The sequence below is a fragment of the Euphorbia lathyris genome, chromosome 4, assembly GCF_963576675.1.
Source record: "Euphorbia lathyris chromosome 4, ddEupLath1.1, whole genome shotgun sequence".
NCBI classification, from domain to species: domain Eukaryota; kingdom Viridiplantae; phylum Streptophyta; class Magnoliopsida; order Malpighiales; family Euphorbiaceae; genus Euphorbia; species Euphorbia lathyris.
The window spans coordinates 56,371,835-56,383,596 of NC_088913.1; the positions used below are offsets into that span (position 1 = coordinate 56,371,835).

Here is an 11,762-nt window from a genome sequence, read left to right on the forward strand (position 1 = left end):
AAAAAAACACCTATAAAAGGCCTTAAGAATAAGGGGGGAGGTATGTTCACATTTTTTCCCACAAAGCTATTGCTAAATTATAGACTCATCCTTACAAAAACTGACTTGATTGTCGGAGAGTTTTCCCGGAGATCCTATCTCCGGTTTTGTTTTGCAGGTAACTCCGGCAAAGAACATCAAAGCGGATCCAGCAAGTTATCAAATGTGGATAGAGGATTATGTTAGTGGTGATGATTTAGGTGTAGATGAAGTTCATATGGCATTTGAAATGTCTTTTAATCCGTAGTACTTTGAGGAAGCCGTGAAGAGTGAAATTTGGAGATTAGCCATGAACAACGAAATCAACTCCATAGGAGTCAAGTGGGTTTTTTAAAACCAAATACAATGAGCATGGACATATTGATAATACAAGGCTCATTTGGTCACGAAGGGGTACTCTCAGAAATATGGAGTGGACTGTACATAAATCTTTGTACTAGTGGCAATAATGGATATCGATAATAATAATTACTGCTCTCGCCACGCAAAAGCATTAGACAAATTTTCAGCTAGATATCAAGTTAGCTTTTCTTCATGGTGCACCGAGCGAAGATGTTTATGTGGAGCAGCCAAGAAGATATGAAAAAAGGGTAATGGGTATCTGGTTTATAAGCTACACATAGCCCTATTATGGATTAAAACAAGCTCCATGAGCTTGGTTCACTCGGATTGAAGCGCATTTCATTGGTGATGGTTTTTCAAAGTGTGATAGCGAGCAAACACTATTCACAAAGCAAAGAAGAGATGGAAAAATCATCATTTTAAGTGTTTATTTTAATGATTTAATTTTTACTGGTAATGATGAAGTGATGATCAGAATTTAAAAGCTTTATGCTAAAAGAATTTAATATGTCTGACCTGGAGAGAATGAGGTTTTTTTTCTTGGGATAAAGGTTCTAAAAAAACTGATGTTATTTCTATATGCTAAAAGAAATATGTGTTATAGAACTTTTGAAATGGTTCAATGTGATGGAAAGAAATCTACTGGGTTGTCCAATAGTTCGAGGTTTCAAAAATTAGGAGTAACAAAGATGAAGAGATTGTTGATGAGACATATTATAAGCAGTTGGTGGGTAGCTTAATGAATTTCATTGCCACACGACATGACATGGTGTTTGTTATATGCCTTATAAGTCGATATATGGCCAAACCAACATAATTACATTTACGAGCAACTAAAAGAGCATTTTAGTACTTAAAAGAGACTGCAAACTATGAAATTCATTATAAAAGAGGAGGAGATGGCAAGCTGTTAGCATTCACATATAATGATTATACTGGATATATGGAAGACAAGAAGAGTACACCCGGTTATGTATTTTTAATGAATTCAAGTGTTGTTCTATTGTGAATTTATCAACCACATAGGCTGAGTTTGTTGTTATTGTTTGCACTTGCCAAGGAATATGGATGAAGAGAATTTTAAAGGAGGTGGGACATTTTGATGAAGGTTGTACTACTATGATGTGTGCCAATAGTTCAACTATCAACCTATCTAAAAACCTAGTTATGCATGGTCGCAGCAAACACATTGGTTTTACGAGATCTTACAAAGGAGGGTGCAATTGAATTAGTTAATCGTAGGAGTCAAGATCAATTAGTAGACGTAATGACAAAACCATTGAAGCTTGAAGTTTTTTAGAAGCTTCGTCAACTATTAGGAGTACAAGAAATTTCTGATGTAAACTAATTGTTTTTTCAACATTGAGTTTAAGAGAGGGAATGAATGGATATAGTGCAGTTAGAACTCTGTTGAATAAAGTCCTAATCTTTAGGGATATTTAGTTGTATTTGAATTCCTTTATTTACGTTTCTTTATTTTTGCTAAGTGAGCTGCTATATTTTTCTGTTAAGCTTGATAATATACAGAATGGGTATTCAAAGTCAACACTTTCTCTAATAAAAAAAGTCGTTCTTTGATTCATCTATTTGTGTTTTATTTCCTTCAATTAGATCAAAGTTCTCAACAAATAAACCCAAGAATTAAGTGCAACACGAGAGAGGATAAAGTGGTAGAGTATAGATGACTAGGGATATGTGTGACTTAAGTTCAAATATACCTAGCTGCCTATTTATAGATGACAACTAGATATAATCTAATTACCACATAACGTAAGCTGGTCCATTTTAGTTACGGATGGATACTTAATTCGATTTGAATATATTTCCACCATCTCCCACTCGCATATAAAAAAAAACATATTTCTTACCTTATCTCATTCATACTTGCAAATAGTTAACGCGACCAGCATATTGTCGAGAGCTCTTGTGCTATATATATGGCCTCGCGATAAACATGTATTAAAAATTTGTATATATTATTCTAGATTCTATATCATATCTTCTACCGATTCCATTATCACAATTACACACTCATTTATAATTACTCGGATAGAATAACCTAAAAATTCAAAGATATGAAGGTATGGAAATCTTACCTCCTACTATATTCATTCCATTATAAACTAATCATTTGTAAATTGCTTTTGAATGGGGTGTATACTTTTATAGCTTATCCCAAACATCATTGAAGAGGAACTAAAAAACCTAAACCGTTTCCACACAAGAAATAAAATATTTTAAAATAAGGAAATATTAATTTTAATATTTCATCGTAAAGAAAAGAATATAACAATAATATTACTTAATCGCAAACAAATAACAGCTAACGATTAACGCTCATTCTCTCTCACTGAAGCATGTGAGTGTGAGTATGAATGAGATTGTATTTTAGTGGCACCAAGTAGGAAAGAAATGGAGTTGAAATCGAGAAGAATCTGAAGCAGGAACCTGATGAAAGTGGAGAAATGTTCAGGTCAAACAAGCTCAGGTCTCTCAAATCCGGAGAAAGACTCGATTTCAAATTCTTCAACTTGCAAGCTCTTCAGGTCTCTCTCTCTCTCTCTTCTCTCTATTCGCACTCAAACAAGCACTGAATCGCGCTTTTTGCATATATCTGTCTGTGTTTTTCTTTTTTCTGTTCGCCTCGATATAATCTTCTCTTCGTTTTTCCCCTAGGAACTGAAATTTGCTGTCAGGCTACTGAATCCGTTGTTTCACTGGTCGATTGGTGTCATTTATGATGTTTAATGATTTTCTAGTTTTTTTTTTCCTTTTTCTTTTCTAAAATGGGTTCCAGTGATTTTTTTTTTAAGCAAGTTCCAGTGAATTAATGTATTGCATTTTGCAGCGGTATAATTTTATTATTGTTAATGTAAAATTAAATGTCTAATTAATACCGCATTGTTTTATTTAAACTTTTGCATAGTAGAATACTAGATACCTCAAAGAGGAGATTCTCGACGATTTCCTTGGTTAATTTATTTTATTTAATTGCTATTTTAGAAGGAAATCTACAGAAGTGATAACTATGAAGCTTTACAAAAAATGGAAACCAATTAAAAATATTTAATGAAGCGAAATCTAAGTATCCGAGTCAAAAGTATTTTACTTTTTCATGTTATTTGTCAAATTTATTTTTTAGGCATTTACTATTTTCTTACGAAGAAGTTGTTAAGCTGAACTAAACTGAGACCTAATGAGGGAAATTGTTAGTATTTGTTATGAATTAATGTATTTTGTTGTCATTGTTTTCCTTATTATGGGAGTTGCAGGTACCAAAAGGATGGGACAAGCTCTATGTGTCTATCATCTGTGTGGAAACAGGAAAAACAGTCACCAAAACAGGGAAAGCATCAGTCAGGAATGGAAGTTGTCAGTGGACACAGACTTTGACAGAGACTATTTCGTTTTCCCGACATGATCCTGCAAAGGAGATTGAAGAATGCCTCTTTAAGCTTGTTGTTTCCATGGTGCGATTTGATTGTATATATTAGTCCCACTTGAAGATTAATTTACATCTTGTTGTTTTAATATGGTAACTCATTCAGTGACATATTAATGACATTTATTCTTGTAGGGATCAGTCAGATCTGGCACCCTTGGAGAGGCCATGATTAATTTGGCAAGCTACAAGAGTTCAAAAACTGCTACTCCTGTTTCATTACCATTAAAAATGTGCAATAATGGGACTATCTTACAAGTGAGTCATCTATCAAGTTTTTGTTGTAACACAAATATTATGGACTGTGTTTTTGGTTTTTATTGTATTCTTTGTTAGCTATACGCCTATACTAAAATAAAATTCCTGGTTCTTTTTATAAGTGTTACTACTGTTGATAGTCTCAATGAAATAGGATTACAAAATGCGTATTTCAATGGACACTAAAGAAAGAAAATTTGTTTGTTGATATTATTGTTAGAATATATGTAAATATATTCTTAGGTTGACTATAAGTTGTAAATATATTGTATGCATGTCTCATAGTTAATTTTCTAAGTCAAAAATAATCATAGTCAATATGTGTTAATTTATTAGCTTTTTACCTCTTGTATAAGTACCTAGAGCTAATCGGTAATAAGTTTAGATCAAGTGGTCAAGAGTTCGAATCTTGGCAACTCCATTTGTCGATTAAATTTCAGCACATAGTAAGATGCGCCTGTTTTGTGAACTCTTCAAGCCCAAGCGACATTCGGGTGAGGAATATGTTGGAGATTATAATAAAAACTACTCCCTCCATTCCATTATATAGGTCATTCTAGCAAATTAGTTTTTTTCCCTAAATATAAGTCATTCTAGGATTCCAATGCTTATTGCCCAATAGTGACATGAGAGAGAATTATTTTTTGTATTGGTACATGTGTTTTTTAATATTCCAATGCTTATTGACCAATAGTGACATGAGAGAGAATTTTTTTTAGTTAACCAATATATTTCTTAATTTGTGTGAAATACCCTAGAACGACTTATATAATGGAATGGAGGGAGTAATAAATTTACACCTATTGTCTATTGACTGTTGTAACGAGACATCATTGTTTAGCTCACATCTAAATACTTTTGTTGTTAAGTAGGCATGTCATCCTTTGCAAATATTAAGTTCTCCATTGCTTTACTTATTCTGGAGTCTTTACTGGCTTCTGCTTTTGATTTGCAGGTTAAAATTCAGTGTCTAACACCAAGATCACAACTTAGGTTTGTGGTTCAGTGCAAAATCTTTTTGGTATACGGCAGTAGGTTATTATTGTGTTCTAAAAAGACTTGACCTTGTTTTTCTGAAGGGATAAGCAGAGGGACGACATAGTGGAGGGTGCACATGCTGAGGATGATTATATGGATGACAAATCAGATGTTTCTGATAATTCATTGACCAGGAATGCCAGGTCCTCTTCTAATAATCATTTTGATAGTTTGTCTCAAGAAGGAGAAGTACTTAGTAGGGTATGCCCTCACTACACTCTAATAGTTATTTTGTTATGTTTCTAGATTATTAGATAGATGAAAAGCAATATTTTGGCCCCTTTAATTGGTCAAATTTTGACTTTCAGTACTTGAACTCTGTTTTGGTGAAATTTGGTCATGAACTTTACTTTTAATTACATTTACTGCTTATTGGACAAAATTGTCACGCTTTAATGCCACACACCGTGAATTCCTTGTTCAGAATGAAGAAAATCAAAAGTCCATCATGATGATTTGGTCCATAAGTGGTAATTTTTTATAAAAAAAATAAAGATCATGGACTAAATCTGTGCAAATCAATATTTAGGGGTCAAAAGTCGAAATTTGGCAAATACAGGGGCCAAAAGTATGGTTTTTGCATAGATTATCACATCTTCCACCCGCTTCTAACCCCATGCACATTATCCCATTTCTTATAATTAGGATAGTGTCATTCTGCATTCAACCATTTGATGACTGGTAATTTTCTGAATAATTCCACTGTTAATAGTCATTTGAAAATCTGTTGATTCATGCATACAATAACAGTTAACATTGTTTTCAGTTCAATCTTCATGAACTAGCACGATAAAATTCAGATGTACTTCTAAGTATGTGAAACGTATTTGATTTATTGGTTAACAAACTCGTTTTGGTTAAAGAAGACTTCTCTTTTTGCTACAGGATTTAAGTTTCTCAGCATCCAGTTCACGTCATAGCCTTGACTCAACAGATGGTTCGTTGGGCCGGGAAAATTTTTCCCCAAAAAATAACATGACCAGCACTGTGAACAATCAAATTGGCAGACAAGATTCAACTGGTTCTCAATATAGTTCTTCTCCTTATAATGTTAATGATTCTTCTAGATCAAACACCTCGTCCTTTAACTCAAAGGTCTCAACTTCACAAAGCACCCTTCAGAATAAAAGGTACGGATTTAATCAGATTTTAGGCTCCCCTACTTCATCACCTTTGCAGAATGCTGGTTCATCTAAGGACCTTCTGGAAGCTGCAGAAGTCAAAATTGAGGAACTTAGAGAAGAAGCTAGGATGTGGGAACAAAATGCTCGAAAGCTGATGATTGATGTGGAAAAATTGCAAGAGTTGTTGAAACAATCAAACCACCAGGCAAGCCTTGAAATGGAGCTCTCAGAATCACGAATAGAATGCGAAGGCTTGAAACAGGAGATTGAACGACTAACCATCTCGTTAGGGGAATCAACTACAAGGCAAAAGTCTACAGAGAACATGGAGTCCCATGCTAGAAAAATGGAGAATCTTCAGAAAGAACTGGAAAATGAAATAAAGTTTCAGAGAGAGTCAAATGCTGACTTGGCTTTACAGCTTAAGAAAACACAAGAATCAAATATTGAGCTCGTCTGCATACTTCAGGAACTAGAACATACCATAGAAGAGCAAAAAACAGAAATAGCTAACCTATCAAAAATGCAGCCTGAAAACGATGATATAGGGAACTGTAGTTCTGGATATGAAAGCAACGGGGACGTAAAGCCAAATCAGGAAGTTCCTTTGATGATTACGAGCAAAGTTTCTGCTGTTTTAGATCTGGAAGGTTCTGCAACTGAGCATGAATTCAGAGATTTTCCTGGTGAAAACAACAGGATCACAGAGCAGCAGATGTTGGAGTTGCAAGAATCACAAAAGATTTTACAATGTACCATCCAATATCTGGAAAAATCTCTGCAGGACAAATTCCATGAGATAGAGGCTGAACGAGGTATGAAGACTCAAGTTTTATTGGATTGTGAAGAACAATGGAGGGAAAAATTAGCAGTCAAAGAGGAAGAAATCAATAATTTGGAAGCAAAGTTATCTGAAGTTCTCAAGGTCAATAATGTGGAGAGTTTACACAACTACAATTTGATTAAAGAAGCAGAAATTCTGAAAAAGAGAATGGATGAGCTTGAAAAAGATTGCAATGAGCTTACAGCTGAAAATCTAGAGCTTGTACTTCAACTCAAAGAATCAAAAAGAGATCTCCCAACATCGAATGCCTTGTTCAATTCTCTATCAACTGAAATTCCAGATAATGATTATCTTTGTACTTCTGAATCTGAAGTAAGAAAAATGAATTCCCAAACATGTAAGCTTGACGAGAAGCTGGAGAATAAAGAATTGCTCATCCAAGAACTGGCTGCTGATCATGGGAAGGGAGCTGATAAAAAGAGTCATCTTGAAGACAACCTTTCAGATCTCGAGATATCAGAATTGGATGATGCTGTTGAATTGTCTAAAACACTATCCAAGTTGTACGAGCAGATTAACTTTTGTCTAGCACAGTTTTCAAACACTGAATGCTGTAGCAGTGACTCTCTGATTTCACATGCTACAGAAATATGTAGTCAAAAAGATCAAGCTGTGTCTATCTTAAACAGTTTTATTCAGCTGAAAGATTTGTTTGAAGCAAAATTTACTGAGTATGAAGATGAACTGAAGCAAAATGCAGAAGTCAAAGCAATATTAGTCAATGCTGATGAGGTCCAGAACAAATTGAAGACTTGTGACTTGAAAGAGAATATTTTAAGCATTTCCAGTCAGGGAGGGGAGAGTCTTGAGAGGAAATCTAGATCTCAATGTCCAGATTCAGATAAGGAGATACCAGTTATTTCTGATACTTTATTGGAGGAACAAGTGGTGGAAGCTCTGAAACATTGTCCTAGGAAGTTGAAAACTCAGGTTTATGATATTCAGAATGCAGAAGGGGAATTGGAAGGAGACATGGAAGTTATGCTGACATCTACATGCTTGGATGGTGCAAGTAAGGAAACTATGATGGCATGCTTGGATGGTTCACAAGATGAGATATTGGTGCTTGATAATAGCACAGAACCTCATGTTTCAACTGACAACATTCTTGCAACGGAATTATCAGAGCTAAAAATCAGCAAACAAGAAGTAGAAGTACACTTGTCTGAACTAGAAAAGGAGAATTTGCATTTATCAGAAAGAATATGTGGCTTGGAAGCACAGTTGAGATATGTGACTGATGAGAGGGAGTCAAGCCGCTTGGAACTACAGAATTCAGAATCTTGTTTGATAAATCTCCAGGAAGAAATGACAAGATTGGAAAGAGATTTGGAAATACTAAAAGATGATCAGAAGAAAAATCTGGAGGCGATGAAAAACCAGTGGTTGGAAGTGCAAGAAGAGTGTGAATATCTGAAAGTAGCAAATCTAAAATTACAAACTACAGCTGAAAGTCTTATTGATGAGTGTAGTTTGCTTCAGAAATCAACTGTAGATCTAAGGAGGAAAAATGTGGAGTTAAATTTGCATTATTCAATCTTAGAAGCTGAACTGAGGGAATCACGACAAGGCATTTCTCATATGTCCAAGTTAGTTGAAGCTCTTGAAGGGAAGTATTGTTTGATGTTGGAAGAAGTTGCCTTGAAAGAGAAAGCTCTTCATCTAGAACTGGATGCACTGCTTGATGATAAGAAAACATACAATGAAGAACTCATGACAGAAGTGAACCAGCTGAATCAAATGTATTTGGAAAAGGTAGTTGAAGTTGAGAATCTTCAAAGAGAGCTTGGGAACCTCACAGAACATATCTATTCTACACATGATGAAAAGGGAAGAACGGCGTCAATAGATTTAAATGAAATGTCTCGATTAAGTGCAAATAAAGCTACACTGGAAGCATCATTGCAAGAAGTCCAAGTAAAACTGAGGTTATCTGAAAGCAACCTATCCAATGTTGAGTTGGAATCAGAAACTAAGCTGTTAGAACTTAAGGGTGAGCTTGCAGTTTCAAAACAAAACCAGATAATTCTGATGGCTGATCATGAAAAACTATTGGACTTATTAGAAGATGTGAAATCTAAAGAAGGAAAACATAAAAACGATGTTAGGGTGCTTGAAATTAAACTTAAGGCTTCTGCATATGAAAGAATACAACTAGAAGAAGACATTTCCAGCCTTAGAGTTCAATTGCAGAAAACAGGATATCTTCAAAATGAAATTTTGGCTCTTAAGAGATCCCTTAATGAGGTCCAATTTGAAAATCAAAGACTTGAAGTTTCAATTCAGATGCTATCTGGGGATTATGAACAGTTGAAGACTGAGAAAATGCTAGTCGTACAGAAGATTTCTGACATGCAGACAGCTCTGTCTGAACTAGATTACTGCAAACGCACTAAAGTTTTGCTTGAGGAAAAGGTTTTGAGGCTGGAAGGGGATCTAACGGCACGAGAGGCACTTGGTGCCCAGGATGCGGAGCTAAAAAATGAGCTTTACCAGGCGAAGAGAGCTAATGGTGAATTACATAGGAAGATAAGATACCTTAAGGAAGAGAACCAAAAGTGCTTCATGAGAGCTCAAGCTTTTGAAAGGGAATTCAAAAGGAAAACACCAGAACTGGATTCACAGCAGTTCAATGGTGCAAATCTTCACCTTTATCCTGAATATGATACGATTAGCAATTCAACTGCTGATACATTGAAGCTCTCTGAGGTTTGTATAAGCTTTTTTGCTATCTCATACTTGATTCTTATTCATCCTGTCTTAGATCACAAAATTATCATGGTTGACTTACATTAAGGCTCTCTTCTCTGTTTCAGGTATTCGTCAAATCAGATTGTGTTCCTAAAATTTCCCCAGATATGGAAACTGATCCTTTATCAAAAGTTCAACTGCTTGAAAATGAACTAGCTGAAGCTTTGGAGGCAAATGACATGTATAAGGCGCAGCTTAAGAGGTACGTATTTGCATCTTAGACGTTCTTTTGTTGTCGTCAGTTCACAACTAATTCCCTAGGCACTATATTACTTGATATGGGAAATTACGGCTGTTTGCAGAAGTTAGATTAGGATAGGATTAAGGTACGAAATTGCTCCAGTGTTTTTGGGGAAAATCAAATTAACCTCTAAAGTTTGATTTTTCTCAATGTCACCCTCAACGTTTTTATCCTTAGCTCAGTTTACTCTTTTTCAAGGATTCATTCGGTTAATCTGTTGGTTTTGGTGGATAATTTTCTTGGTTATCTATATGAAAAGGAGAAAATTTGAGCTGAGATAGAAGGAAATCAAAGAGGTCGATTTTCCCCTAAACTATTGGAGGTAATTTTGTACTTTAACCCGATTAGGATATGCCAAAAAGATATCACTTTTTTAGTTCCAAAATAACATTTCATTCAATATGTCGTTCTTGTTAACATGAACTGACATCAGAAGTAGAGTACCTCGGTACGAGTATGGCTTGTAGATTAGCTAAAGAAGTAGACAAATGATGACATGTTCAAACTCGGAAGATACTCTTCAAGTGTTCTTTTATTCCTTTGTATTGAATTTTTTTTTTCCTCTTATCTAATAAAGTTGAAGACATTCTTTGTTAATATCTATCTGTAAGTAATCTGCTCCTTGTATTTAGTTTGTTGTCCAAAAATCATCCAAATGCTGGGAAGGACAATGCAGATGTGAAAGAAGTAGAAGACTACGAGCCCAACACATCAGCGGTTGACACAGAGTTGAGAGAAATGCAGGATCGATACTTCCAGATGAGCCTCAAATGCGCAGAGGTTGAAGCTGAACGCCAACAACTGGTGCTCAAACTCAAGAGCTGTTAGTGTTAATAATGGAAGAAGCTGAGTTTACATTACAAAGCAATGCTCTCCTCAATTAATATATATATCGCATCACATGATATGTTCAATTCAATTGGACAATGTAAAATTTACATAGTGAAAAACACTACATCTTGTGCTTGTAACAACATATATCATTTTTTACAAATTTTCAATTCTTTAAAAGAAGAAAGAATTGCTAGGGATATCTTTGTTAGCAGCTACTCATACAATTGTTTACTGGATTTAGTAAGCACCCAAAATGTTGTCAAAATTTAACACTATCGTCTCAAAATATAATATTTTATTATTTCTAATCCACGTCATTTTTAACAACTTTTATTAAAAAGATGTACAAATGCTGAGCAAGTACCACTCATTCATATCTCCAATGCATGGTATACTCCAACCCCATTTGAGATGCTCTAACCAATTGATTTTTCATAGTGCAAATAGATACTAATAAAATTATAGGTCATGTTATTGTATTTTGCTAAAACTCTTTAAAATGTAATTTAAAGAACTAAATAAAAATGCTCTAAAGAATTTAAATTAAAAGGAATTAGTAAAAAGAATGGATAAATTACACCTATAGTCTCTCAAATTTGCCCTTATTTTTATTATGATCCATGAACTTCAAAATTGGATAATCATGAACTTTACACTTATTAATATAAGCATGCAATTGGACAGAAACAAAGTCAAAGGAGGCCGTTGTCCGGATAACTCGATTCGATGCCTAAGTAGTTTGGGGGAAGATTTGAGGATGAACACAACAGTAAATTAAAACTAAAATGTAAGCTTAATGAATAAATGTAGTAGTAAATCCAATCCCTACCGCCTAGAGGCGCTACCACC

At 34.7% G+C, this 11,762-nt stretch overlaps 1 protein-coding gene across 2 annotated transcripts; it reads left to right on the forward strand.

Moving 5' to 3' along the window:
- Positions 1 to 2,647: 2,647 nt before the first annotated feature.
- LOC136226162 (uncharacterized) lies at positions 2,648 to 11,221 on the forward strand. 2 transcript variants are annotated; one of them, XM_066014495.1, is made up of 8 exons: positions 2,648 to 2,927; positions 3,654 to 3,851; positions 3,959 to 4,081; positions 5,037 to 5,074; positions 5,161 to 5,320; positions 6,005 to 9,796; positions 9,904 to 10,040; positions 10,712 to 11,221. In XM_066014495.1, exons 1-8 carry the CDS (start codon positions 2,847 to 2,849, stop codon positions 10,905 to 10,907), a joined length of 4,725 nt encoding a protein of 1,574 aa, XP_065870567.1. In that variant the 5' UTR covers positions 2,648 to 2,846; the 3' UTR covers positions 10,908 to 11,221. The 2 variants fall into 2 exon arrangements, with proteins under 2 accessions (XP_065870567.1, XP_065870568.1); XM_066014496.1 differs by lacking the exon at positions 2,648 to 2,927 and having other exon boundaries at positions 3,711 to 3,851; positions 3,966 to 4,081.
- Positions 11,222 to 11,762: the final 541 nt, after the last annotated feature.